We start from the raw sequence: 14,204 nt of genomic DNA on the forward strand, positions 1-14,204 counted from the left end.
AGGGGACGCTGTCTGCCGTAATGTGTAAAAAGGGGGACGCTGTCTGCCGTAATGTGTAAAAAGGAGGACGCTGTCTGCCGTAATGTGTAAAAAGGGGGACGCTGTCTGCCGTAATGTGTAAAAAGGACGCTGTCTGCCGTAATGTGTAAAAAGGGGGACGCTGTCTGCCTTAATGTGTAAAAAGGGGGACGCTGTCTGCTGTAATGTGTAAAAAGGGGGACGCCGTCTGCCGTAATGTGTAAAAAGGGGACGCCGTCTGCCGTAATGTGTAAAAAGGGGCTCTACCTGGTGTAGTGGCACTACTGTGCAGCGTAATTTGAATAACAGAGATTACTATGCACCGTAGTATGAATTGGCATTATTTTGTGGCCACGCCCCTTCCCCATGAAGCCACGCCCCTCCTGTCTTGGGTGGGGGGGGGGCGGGCGCCTATGCCGTTTCTTGCACACAGCGCTAAAATACCTAGTTATGGCACTGGGGGGCACAAAACTGCATACACAAATAGGGCGTGAGGCACAATAATGTACGAGGGTGGTTCAATAAGTAAGGTAACAAGATCTGTCACGTGTATAATGTTCTCTATTTCATTCTAATGTCCCATTAGGCCATAGCAGGTAGGCCGATGCTTCCCCTCATGGCCATTAGACTGCGCCTCATATCAGTCATACTGCCCCAGCGCCAGTTGTAAGATGGCAGGGCTGACGGAAACGTGATCAAACATTGAGATGTGTAGTGTGATCAGATTTGTGTGTCTAAACAGCATATCAGCAGCTAAAATTCATCACCCACTTGTAGAGGTGTACGGTGATACCATTACGTCACGGAAACAGGTTTGGGTTTGGTGTACTACTGCCTTTGATAACACCAGGATACGCATTCAAAACGAGCAGCGATCCATCTGGCCAAGCAAGTCCACCAAAGGCAAGTGCATCATACACTTCATTTCCGGGACTTGACGTTATCACCATACACCTTGACAAGTTGGCGATGAATTTCAACTGCTGATGTGCCCTTTAGACATAGAAACCTGACCACTACTGTAAGATGCATTTTCAAAAAAGACAACAAAGAAGCCCTGTGCTTCACAGGGGCTGTTTGGCACGACTACGACAATGATATATGAGGACACATTTGTAGTTAATAGCTTTTGTGACTTTAAATGTACACTCTTACATAAATAGAACAGAAAAATATAGTTTAGTCATGATAAAACAATAACTCGCATTTAGATCCCATGCCAGTTTGTAAGTATGGTACTGCCATGAGCAAGTTGTTGTGACCAGGCTTTTCCTATTGCTAAATGAATCTCTGATGTAGCAAGCATTTCCCTTCTGGTACACTAAACACGTGCTACCAGTGTCTATTAATAGTGTTATGTTGTTGAATATCTTCCCATTGTAACTTCTGTTTTAAACTTCCAGATTGACAGCACTTTCTGGACTAAATGAAGAAAAGAAATAATTATTTTATTTACCAACTTGAAGTGCCATCTGCACAAAACATCCAACATGGGCCTTCATAGACAGAAATATTCCTATTATTCATTTGATCTGAGTGTCATTGTAATTTTAATTGAAAACAAAGGTAAAATTTCACAAATACAGATGGAGCAGTTTGTTAATATCAGTATCAGAATCCATCACATGACAGCGTGAGGAAGTTGAGTTGGATGGTCTATAAATAGAGCCACCCATTAGAAACTTCAATTATGGGAGCCCACTTTAGAGCTACAAATATTCTATTTATTTAATGCACCTGTAGCATCCAGAGTACCAGTGTTTTACCCCTGCATGGGGGGGCGGGGGTGGTGGTGGTAATGGTCCGGATTATAAACACTATTTGGATGAACAGACCGTTTATTAGGGGGAATATGGATAACAGTCTGAGTGTTGAAATGGCAGCAACATTGTGCACTTAGATGATTGGAGGTATAAACATTTTGCCCGCAGCACCACAATGAAACCCCCCTTTTTCTGTTTGTTGTGTGAAATGTGTCGTCACCGGCAGCACAGACCTGACTGGGCCCCCTGCAGAGCTGGAAAAAGCCAGGGACGTGAGCAACAGAGATGGTAAAAGTAGGAGCAGCTGGCGGGAAGAGGTGTGACGAGCCGCGTGTGAGGAGCACAGATCGGCTCCTGAAAGACGGCGGCGTCTACATCCCCACAGCCCAGCGCAGATAGCGCTATCAGTGGAGACACAGTGGAGACAATCCTAGACCCCACATCTGACACAGGGGGAGTGTGGGAAATCTACCAGTGGTGGCAGGGAAGGCTCCAGCGTGCACCGGAGAGGCGGAAGGAGGGGAACGCGGAACAAAGCTCTACAGTGACGGACCTGGCCCTGCACGAGAGGCAGATGCAACAAGGGAAGTTCCCGGCAGGGAGAGTGAGTCCAAGCAGCCGAGCCAGCGCATCACAGTAGCTCCAAGCACCAATAAGTAACCTGTATTGTACAGAAGCACATATAAACAGAGGCGTCTTGGCCAAACAGGGAGAGAGGGATCCATCAGGGAGGCAGTACTGGTAATGAACTGTAACTGCCCAAGCAGAGACACTGATATAGATGAACTGGGACACTTGTGTGATATTTGCCACCCATATGCTTTGAAATTGAAACTGACCCCACAGTAGCTGCAGTTCAGATAAACAACAGCTCATTGGGGAATCTTCCCAACAGACCACCCTCGGCCAACACTATACAGGGAAGATCCGGTTCAGTGATATTGTGCCATTGCCAGACGGTGCAAGGCTCCCTAGAGCTCAGAAGCTAGGTAGAGACATTGGTGGGGAGCACCCTAACCCTCAAGCAGCAAGGAAAGGGAAATTGGGAGGATTGCGCCATCTGGTGTCTCAAGTTTAGATTGTAACCCTGACCATTCTGCACAAGTTAAACTGGATAATTGCGTTGCAGGATAATTGCATTCCACTACATTACGGGATAATTGCATTCCACTACGTTGCAACTAATAAATGACTCACTTGTTCATTGGATTTACATACCCTGACTCAAACCACATATACGTGTATATAGATAGATAGATAGATAGATAGATAGATAGATAGATAAAACCTCTAGTTACACGACTTTATTACCGTGTGATTATTGAATCTGGGCCCAGGTAATAGGACACAACTTGAAATAAGCGAAAGGTGAATTTAAATATATAATCTGTTGTGTGAAGCCTCGAGTTACGAACGGGATTTATACTCAAGGTGTCAGATGTTTATTGTCTATTGCAATTTAAATGTGATGTGATGTTGGTACTGTTTATTCAGTTATCTATAACAGTGACGTATTTAGTGTGTCCGACTAGTATCAGTGATTACGTATAGATGTATGTCTTGTCTAGACTATAACGTTTGCATTAATAAATATATATTGTGCTTTAATTGAATGTCTATAAATAAAGGGTCATCTAGCTGAGAATTGCTCTTTCAACCCACACTCAGTGTAGACTTACCTTTATTCCTCCAACTTGCTGGAAGAGAGTGAACAGTGTGTGTAGCCACGTAGCAAATCAGGACGGTGCCGTGTGAAAGTTCCATCCATCATTCGGTGAGTGAACATTACACATACACCTGTCTACTTACCTTGTCCCTGGGTACAACACACTTATATGAATGCACCATCTAAAATGTATAATTCCCTTTTTAACTACGTGACCACAGGATGTTTCTACTCCATGATAAACAGACTCAAATTCCTTAATTGTGATGAAAAATTTGGAGTTATTTCATTATGGGGCATATTCAATTAGCTGCGGGTTGAGTAAGGCTACAGGCGTCACAATGGGAGTGCGGGCTGCACTCAGCTGTCACCCTTCCAGGGGGTGACACCAAAATGCCATCTGCTCCGCAGTGACAGGAGTCAGGTGCTGTAGTGTGATATTATCCTACAGCAACTGGCTTCTGCCACTGAAGGAGCCAGCATTGCAGGCACTAGTCTCTGAGGTAGTCCAGCACCTGGGGATGCTGGACTTGCTCCCTGGATGATGTAACTGGAGGGTGTAAATTGCAGACCCGAGATCGACCATGAGATCCCCTGGTAGCAATTAATGGCGGTATGATGTACAGGTGTTGGACAATACTTACACCTATGTCCTTCGGGTTGTTGCATAAGCAAAGAAAGATTCTGGTCTGGATTGGAAACCCTTGTTCTTCTTTATCCCAGCCGTTGTTTTAGGGGCTTCTGTTAGGGTTACTCCGATGTTTTGGGATCCTACTTCAATGTTTAGACCCTGAGGTAGGATTCACTGTGGCAGTGCCCTCCAAAGTGTCCTTTAGACAATCCAGACAGACACCCTACTATCTCATAATGCTCTGAGTGGTGCTGCACATCCCAGTATTTGACGTCTTGGCCCCCTTTATACAATATCATAACGTCATGTGATTAGGGCTGAGGTTTGCATAGGGTAGCATAGAGCCCTGTTACGACACTGCCCCCACTGCACTCTCCACCAAAACACCACCAGTGGCCCCACTTACAACCCTTCCCACCTAACCGGGGGAGGTGTGCACGATCAAAGAGAGAGAGAGAGAGAGAGAGAGAGGTGATTGGGGGAGGGGTACAGAGATGAGGGAGAAAGAGAGATGACAGAGAAAGAGAGATTGAGGTCAGAGAGACACAGGTTTGCCTGAGGATAGAGAGACATGGGTCAGTCATGATGCACAAGCGTCACAGAGGATTCAGTAGTCTGGAGAGACACAGGGATGGTCATGAGGCTGGAGAAACGGGGGGGGGGGGGGGGGGGGGGCATGAGCCAGCAGAGACACTGGGGAGGTGGGGGGTGGAGGGGATGAATCTCCAGAGAACATTGAGGGATGGGGCTGAAGGGTTAAATCTCCTCTGTCATTGTGCATTGTGTAAATATTGTTTCTTTTTCTTTTGCCTTGGATTTAGCTTGCATTGCATAAAATAAATATAGTTCCACCCATAGTTTGTTGAGAACTGTGTGAAATCCCCACCCCTAGATGAAGTACTAGGCTGTATCCTACATCCCCCCCCCATGTAGCCTGTTTTATCCCTCCTATGCAGTAAAGTTAAACCAATAAAATATTTACTTTTGCCTACCCCTCCCTGGACATTCCAATCCCTCCCTAGACAATGATGCCTTATATACCATTGTTATGAACAATAAACGCAGAGTGATTCTTAATTACATGGTGTCGTGTATAATCTGTAATTTTAAGGATTGCTCTCACTGACGTCAGTGGCCATCAAATCGAGGGGTACAAGAAGAGGCTGATATCCTTTCAAGTGGGGGCTCAGTCCTGGATTCAGTTGATCGCCCCCGAATCGGTAAGATAGAGAATTCATTGTCTGTCTTTTCCGTAAGGGATTGCGTTCAAACACTGAATTTGAACTCGCTCCGTGTTCCGGGAACACGTGACAAGGTAATATTTAAGTCCGGGACTTAATATTACGTAGTTTTATGTAAAGCCATAAAACAGGTATCAGGGATACCATATAATCTTTAATGTCTGGGACTTAAAGATACGTCTGAGAAAAGCGCAATTCTCCAAAGACGTTAGTATCTGGGATACTTAAAAAATAGACCTGGGGTCTATACGTAACGTAGAAAATACCCCGATTTGATCGCCTATATATTCTTGTATGTTTGTAGTGTGATAAGTTCTTATATTTGGTTCAGACGGCTGGTAAGTTTTCGTCTGCCAGATATCTTACTCAAACACTTTTCTTGCTTCCTGTTTAAAACGCTGTATTTTTTCTGACATCTTGTACGAAGGTAAGCGTACCCGTCAAAAGATTTCATGTTCTCATTATACAGATAATATTGTGATATTGTCAATGACTAATTAACTGGTGTTAGCTAATGCATGCATAGAAAGTCTTTTTGTTGTGAAATTGTATAGAAGGTTTTTTTTAAACTGCATTTTTGTTGTGATATTGCATAGACAGTTGTTATAAGTTGTTGTAGAAATTGCGTAGAAAGCTGGTGTAGATTGTATTCTTTACTATGGGAGGGGGTCAGAGTAAGACAGTCATTTATCCTCCACCTTTACCAGGAGAAACATGTAAGGAATATGTTGCCCGTAACTCCACCACAGATTATTATTTAGTTAACCCTTGGGTAGATAACTTAGCGGGGTGGACAGAGAAAGTTGGCAGCCCCAGTCCATTCCCCCGTGACGGTATTAATTATCCCTTTTATATGGACATGGTCAAAGGTCTTTGTCTGGAAGATAAGGAAGCCTGGCCGTGGTATGATCATGACCCACAATGGGACATGACATATATGCGCGCTGGAGGAGAGCAATGGCTCACGATAGCACCTCATTGGTATGACAAAAATATCAAGCAGAAACAGCGTAGAATAAAATCTGTAACTTCCCGACTACACAAAGCTGAGGAATTTAGAAGCAACAAGTTTCTAAAAAACTCTTCTCCTCCGCCCTACAGTCCCCTATACCCCTCCTTAAAAGACACAGATCTGTTAGCTGCAGTTGCTTTGTCACGAATTCCGATGCAAAGGGGAGGGGGAGGAGGGGAAGGGGAAGGAGAAGGAGGCTCAGGAGGAATAGCCCCCCCTGACAGTACCCTCCACATAGACGTAACCACCCCCGCCCCTAGTGCCCCTACTCCTAACAAACAAATCACCTCCCGCCGTAACGCTGACTCAACTGTTATCATTCACCACCCTCTTACCCCCTCCATAACGCGATCCGGCACTGGTTTCCTTGAAAACAGTGCTGATGCCAGCAGTGTCGCCACCCAGCACCTGCCCTTTATGACAGTAGGGGATCAGTTGTTAAAGAAACCCATTGAAATAGAGGATTTAGACAGAATTGTTAAGAACTGTCCCAAACCCACTGTTGCACCTGACGGCTGCATAGCTTACTTGAAAAAGGCTTGCACAGGACGCAGCTATACTCAAGAAGATATGAAGCTGATCATAGATGGGGTTATAGACCATTACAACGGGTGGGATTGGAAAAAGATTCCCACCATAAACACTCCTACCACCCTTAACGATGCCGTTCGCTACCCTCTCAATACTGGGGACGGTGTAACGGAGATGTGGAAGGAAATTGAGACCCATATGAAAGAGATTTTTAAAACCCGAGCTTCTCTTCCTATTGCCGTAGCATGTAAACAAAAGCCCACTGAAACTGTCACTGAGTTTTGGAAGAGGTTTAAAAAGTGTTGGTCTGAAGATGCAGGTCTTACTCTTGTAGATACAGACCATTTACTAATTTCTACCTTTGTAAATAACTTGTTGCCATCTGTTATGGTTCCTGTTAAGCAAGGTGTTTCTTCCTGGACCTCTGATAATATTAAGGAATTTGAAAAGCACTTATATGAAAAGGAAGCTGCAGGATGCTTTGATGTTAAAAAACCCTTGCAGAATGCCCCAACTCATAATTACCAAAATCAGAGAGGTCGGGGAGATAGACGCCAGCAGCACTCCACTGGCCCACCCCGCAATCCAGCCCGATATCAAAACCCACAAGCCAGGCCACCCCACCCCCCTGACTCTGCCAGCAGGAAACAAACCTCCTGCTTCAACTGTGGAAGGGACGATCACTGGGCAAGGGATTGCCCTTGTCCCCCACAAAACCACCGACAGCCCCAAGCTCCGGCTCCCTCCCGGGATCATCCCCGACAGTCACACAACAACCCCTTTCAGGATCATGTCCGATTCCGAGTTGACTGGCAGGATCCCTCCCACTGACGGGGCCCGGAGGAGGGTATCCCAGCCTTTGCCCAACTCACCAGACACTGGAAGGACCCACCGCTACTAACCTTGATTATAGGAAAGAGAGCAATCCCTTTCCTGGTAGATAGCGGGGCAACTACTAGTGTTTTGTGTGTCGACCTGTACGATGGTCATTTGGAAAAGACTGCTCCTTCAATGGGAATCAATGGGATACCCACAGATGCTTACCTGACAGATGCCCTTAGTGTCAGAACCACGGGAGGCACGTATATGGGTAAACACAATTTCACTGTAATACCTGAATGTCCAATTAATCTTCTGGGAAGGGATCTTCTTAGCAAACTCGAAATCTCCATTCTCCCTTCACCCACTAGCAGTGGCCTGGAGGTCGAGTCCCCACACCTACCGGTGTGGGAGGCAACAGACATTACACCTGATTTTGACAAAGTGAACCCTGCTCTATGGTCGGAGGGTCCCTATGACACTGGCCTCATTCCTTGCACACCATATAGAGCAACCCTGAAACCTGACACACAACCTGTCTATCAAAAGCAATACCCCTTGTCACAAGAGAAGGTTGAAGGTCTTAGACCAATGATACAACAGTTTCTCCAACAAGGCATTCTCAGACACATAATCTCACCTTACTGCACACCAGTCAACCCTGTTGCTAAGTCAGATGGTAGTGTAAGGTTTGTACAAGACCTCAGGGCAATTAACCAACTCATTGTGCCCATAGCACCCATTGTACCTGACATTAACTCACTCATTTCAGCTATCCCTGCAGATGCTGCAATTTTTTCTGTGATTGATTTAAAAAATGCATTTTTTAGCATTCCAGTGGATGCACAGACACAGTTACTTTTTGCATTTTCTTTTGAGGGCAAGCAACTCACCTGGTGTCGTTTACCCCAGGGCTATATTGACGCACCCGTTGTCTATAGCATTGTACTCCAGGCCACATTGGGGCCCTGGCAACCTCACCATGGTTCAGTCCTGCTACAGTATGCAGATGATCTGCTGCTCTGTAGTCAAACTGAGGAGGCCTGCCGGGAGGATGGTATATCACTGTTAAACTGGCTCTGTGAATGTGGACACAAGGTGTCCAAAACAAAAATGCAATGGTGTAAGAAGCATGTGGATTACTTAGGTTTTGTGCTCACTCAGGGGGAAAGGAAAGTCAGTCCACAGCGCATTCAGTCTGTATTGGGCCTGGTCACCCCAACTACCCAGAGAGAACTGCTGTCTTTTCTGGGTATGGTAAATTACTGCAGACAGTGGATATCTGATTGTTCCTATTATGATAACATTTTGAGACAAGCCACACTGAAAGACAAACCTAATATTGTACAATGGTCACAAGAAATGTTAACTGCATATGAAAGCTTAAAGTGTATGTTAATGAAAAGTCCGGCACTTGGCCTCCCCAACTATGTACTACCTTTTCATTTGTTTGCAAGGGACAATTGTAAAACCATGGCGGGGGTGCTCACACAGTTTCATGGAGGAAAGTTGCGCCCAGTGGCATTTTTTTCCAAAGTAATGCCTGTCACTGTGCAAGGTATGCCTGCTTGCCTCAGGGCACTTGCAGCCTGTGCAATGGTAACTGAAATGGCCACCACACTCACCCTAGGCCACACAACAATACTTCACACCACTCATGATGTTCTAACCATTTTAAAAGGGTTACACACACAACACATGTCAGCTCAGCGCCTCAGTGGATATGAGGTTCTCCTTTTAAACAACCCCTCACTCACCATTAAGTATGCCACCAACTCTTCAGGTCCTGCACCCATTCTCAACGCTCTCCTGGGGCTCAAAGGTCCTGAAGACCACCCTCCTGAACCCCATGACTGCTCAGCTTCCATTGAGTCAGAAACATCCCCCAGACTGGACATGTCCCCTGTCCCTGTCCCCGACGCGGATGTCATTTTTGTAGATGGTTCCTGTAGCAGACCCAATGACACCACGTACCAAGCGGGTTATGCTATTGTCACTCTCCCTGACATTATTCTGGAAGCACAGCCCATTCCTTACCAGTCAGCACAGGCTGCAGAGCTCATTGCTCTCACAAGGGCTTGTCACCTTTACCGGAATAAACCAGTCACCATCTACACTGACTCCAAATACGGGTACGGCGTCGTGCATGACCATGGGGTCATTTGGCAACGCCGTGGTTTCCTTGGAGCTGATGGAAAAGGCATATCACATGCCCAACTCATCTCTGACCTTCTGCATGCCATAACCTTACCCTCTGACATTGCAATCCTCCATTGCAGGGCACACACCGGGGGGAAGGATGCAGTCTCCCTTGGAAATGCCCTTGCTGACTCTGCTGCCAAACATGCAGCCTCACAGCCCATCACTCAGGCCCACATGACCATCATGACCCCCCCAGCTCTCGACAACCATTACCTGATCACCCAGTTACAGGCCTCAGCCTCCACTGCCGACCTAGCTGACTGGACTTACCCAGTTTTGCAGAAGAATCCTAAAACAGGATTAATCTGCAAAGAGGGGAAACCTTGTATACCCCAGTCCAGTGCACCCTTGTTTATTGCCCACTACCATGGCATAGGACACCACAGTAAGGCAACAACTACCTTACTCTTACGTAATGATTTCTATGTCACGGATGCCAAGTCATTAGTAGATCAGTATGTCAGTAGATGCATCACTTGCCTGCGAAACAACCCCAACAACCCTGACAAGGCAAAACATCAGCATCTTGAATATCCCACCACACCCTTTACACACCTGCAAATTGACTTCACCCATATCCCAGGTACTGGTAAACAGGAGTATGCCCTGGTCATTGTAGACATGTTCTCTCGATGGCCAGAGGTATTCCCCACTAAATCTGAGGATGCGAAGACAGTTGCTAGGATCCTAACTCAGGAAATCATCCCCAGATGGGGGTGCCCATTGCAAATCAATAGTGATAAAGGCTCCGCCTTTACAGCAAAAATTACACAGGCCTTGGTAAAGGCCCTGCAGGTGGAATGGAAGTTCCACATCCCGTATCACCCGCAGAGTTCAGGGGTCGTAGAACGCATGAATAGGACCCTCAAAGACAAGCTTAGGAAGGCCACAGGAGGCACCTTCCACAAATGGAAGCAAGTCCTTCCCATTATCTTGGCAGAAATTAGAATGACACCACAAAAGACTTTGGGTTACTCCCCCTTTGAAATATTAATGGGTAGGCCCTTCCCTACACCTTGGGCTAAGAAACCATTAGTAATACAGGAGGGAGATCTAGAACTTATCAGAGAAGAGTATGTCAGGTCCCTGATAATAAAACTGAATGAAATTGAACATGAGGTTGTTTGTAAAAACCCTTTGAATCCACAGGAACCTACACACCCCTTTAAAGTCGGAGACAGAGTCGTGGTGAAGGTGCTCCCCAGGAACAAGAGCCCAGGAGACTTTACCTACGGTCCAGAGACAGAGGTCGTAGCAGTAACCAGAACAGCAGTCCTGACAGAGGAAAGCCCCACCTGGATCCATGCATCCCGAGTGAAAAAGGTTCCTAGACCAGACCTAGAGAGGGAAGCAAGTGATTCCAGCGAGGTACAAACGGGGGCAGACAGCCCTGACCTCCCACCTAGCGAAGACAGAAGAACAGAGGAGGATGAGGAACCTGTCCCCTACCTCTATCCTGGGGACTATGTTGATAATCCTAATGGTCCTCACTTGCCAAGCTACAGCTGAAGTAGACATTACACAAAAATCCGGCACCTACACATTTTGGTATAACTCCTCCAATACTGAGGTTGCCGCCTATAAAATAGATTTCTGTACCATTGCTCCCTGTCTTAACAAACATTATGCCTGGCAGTGTGATCAGTATGGTACACGTAATACCCCCACTGAAGCCTATATTTGTGTTACTAGTAAATATTGGGGAAATAAATGTGCGTATTGGGGATCAGTGGGATGGAATTCTGGCCATAGTTATGGATACCAGCCCAAAGAGGCTCTCTCAAGAAAAGACAAATATGGTGAGTCCCTGCTTACCCGTCTTACCCTTCATAGACAAAACAGATGTGATAGTAAATTCATATTAAGCATAAAACATCCCCAGTCTACTGATGCAGGCACCTATGTCCTAGGTGAATCCTTTTTTTTAAACCCATCCCTTACACCATTCTTGTTACAGGATATGTTTAACAATGAAAAGTATGCCCAGCTCAAGCCCCCTAAACCACGCCCCAACCTCTTGAAACCTCATATAACCACCTTCAAGGATATGATGGCCGTTAACAATCCCACCTTTAAAGACACCCTAGCTATTGAAACTGGTTTCTCTGACATCAATTTCTGGTTAGAATGGATGAAGTATAGTGCTAGCAAACATAATAAAAGTAACTGTTATGTCTGTGGCAAATCTAGGCCCCACCTAGGTACAGTGCCCCTTAATATACCCCTAGAACAGGAAAATTGTTTTTTCAGCCTTTTTAATGACACCAAAACAAATGACAGTCAGTGCGAAATGTGGAAAAGGGAATATCCCATATTGTCAAAAAATCCCAACCCAGGAAGCACCATAACCATATATCCTGGAAACTATACCTGTTATACATCTAACACTACCACAGGTAGAAATTTAAAAACCTTCCCACCAGGGTATTGTGCAAATAAAAGAACAACTGTTTTAGTCAACCAAACTAGATCATTAGGCGACATTTATTACATATGTGGGGATATGAAACTTAGAAGTAAATTAGACACACCATGGTATGGTGAGTGTGCCCTGGCCAAAGTCATAATGCCACTCCTAATGATCACCGATGACCCCACTCCTCCCTCTAATACTCCTGCTAATCGAAAGAAAAGAGCACTCCCAGGAGGTAGCTTTGACCCCCACGTATACATTGATGCTATAGGGGTCCCAAGAGGTGTTCCAAATGAGTTCAAAGCTAGAGATGAGGTGGCTGCGGGTTTTGAATCATTGTTCCCTATAGTAACTGTAAATAAAAACGTAGCCTGGATTAATTATATATATTATAATCAACAAAGATTTGTTAATGATACCAAAGATGCTCTTAAAGGTATAGCTGAACAGCTAGAAGCCACTTCCCAAATGACATTTCAAAATAGAATGGCCCTTGACATGATTCTAGCAGAAAAAGGCGGTACATGTGTTTACATTAGTAAGGTGGAAGGCTGTTGTACATATATTCCTGACAACACTGGTCCCAATGGTAAGGTTACTTTAGCCATAAACAAGTTAGAAACCTTATCCATAGAACTCAAAAAAAATTCAGGTATTGATAACCCATGGAGCCAATATTTTGGGTGGTTTGAAAATTGGAAACAGGCTCTTGTGCAAATAAGCATATTCATACTTGTAACTTTAATTCTTTTAGGCATTATAGTTTATTGTGTAATTCCCTGTGGAAAGAAACTTACCTCCAAAGGCATTGATAAGGCCCTGATGTACTATGATATAACCACCAGTCCTGTCACCTCCTCTGATAGTAAGGGACCCGACGATTATGCCCAATATCTCAAGAACTGGAGGAACAAGAAAGGAGCCTCACTTAAGAATCATGTCATATAACAATCATGATTCTAAGAGGGGATTGAAGGGTTAAATCTCCTCTGTCATTGTGCATTGTGTAAATATTGTTTCTTTTTCTTTTGCCTTGGATTTAGCTTGCATTGCATAAAATAAATATAGTTCCACCCATAGTTTGTTGAGAACTGTGTGAAATCCCCACCCCTAGATGAAGTACTAGGCTGTATCCTACATCCCCCCCCCATGTAGCCTGTTTTATCCCTCCTATGCAGTAAAGTTAAACCAATAAAATATTTACTTTTGCCTACCCCTCCCTGGACATTCCAATCCCTCCCTAGACAATGATGCCTTATATACCATTGTTATGAACAATAAACGCAGAGTGATTCTTAATTACATGGTGTCGTGTATAATCTGTAATTTTAAGGATTGCTCTCACTGACGTCAGTGGCCATCAAATCGAGGGGTACAAGAAGAGGCTGATATCCTTTCAGGGGCTAAAGAGATTCAGAAGAGATAAGCCTATATGGTTGCCACGACAGCTAGCGACCCAGGGAATGACAGGTTGCAAATGCTAGTATGAAATATATTATACTAATATTATACTAATATATATATAATTAACAAGGAATATGATTTATACTGTATGATAATCAGGACATTCCATATCAACATATATTATTAACAATGGAACAATCTTTCTCTGAGCAAAATACTGCATAGTGACACAGAAATATTGCACACACACATCACAAAATATGAGTGTAATTTATTGCTACTATTTCTGAGTCAGAAAACTTGTTTTAGGTTATCTAAAAGCTCAAAATAGCTTAGATGTTAGGTAATCCCGTTGTAGCCTGTTAGCTATCTTTTCCTAATATTTTTGCAACATAATCTTCAAATGCCTCCCCGGCAGCTTATACTAGCCATGCACGGTTCTCTTGTTTGAGCCCTCTTAGCTAGGAATGCCCAATGCAAAGTCAAGTCAAGAAGTCAATGCCC

At 44.8% G+C, this 14,204-nt stretch overlaps 1 protein-coding gene across 1 annotated transcript; it reads left to right on the plus strand.

The window, feature by feature from the left end:
• The first annotated feature begins 1,770 nt into the window (after positions 1-1,770).
• LOC134927729 (ERV-BabFcenv provirus ancestral Env polyprotein-like) lies at positions 1,771-13,598 on the plus strand. Its single transcript, XM_063922610.1, has 2 exons — positions 1,771-3,555; positions 11,033-13,598. The coding sequence occupies exon 2, from the start codon at positions 11,313-11,315 to the stop codon at positions 13,242-13,244; it is 1,932 nt and encodes a 643-aa protein (XP_063778680.1). The 5' UTR covers positions 1,771-3,555; positions 11,033-11,312; the 3' UTR covers positions 13,245-13,598.
• The last annotated feature ends 606 nt before the right edge of the window (positions 13,599-14,204 follow it).

This window comes from Pseudophryne corroboree, chromosome 5, assembly GCF_028390025.1.
Source record: "Pseudophryne corroboree isolate aPseCor3 chromosome 5, aPseCor3.hap2, whole genome shotgun sequence".
Lineage (NCBI taxonomy): Eukaryota > Metazoa > Chordata > Amphibia > Anura > Myobatrachidae > Pseudophryne > Pseudophryne corroboree.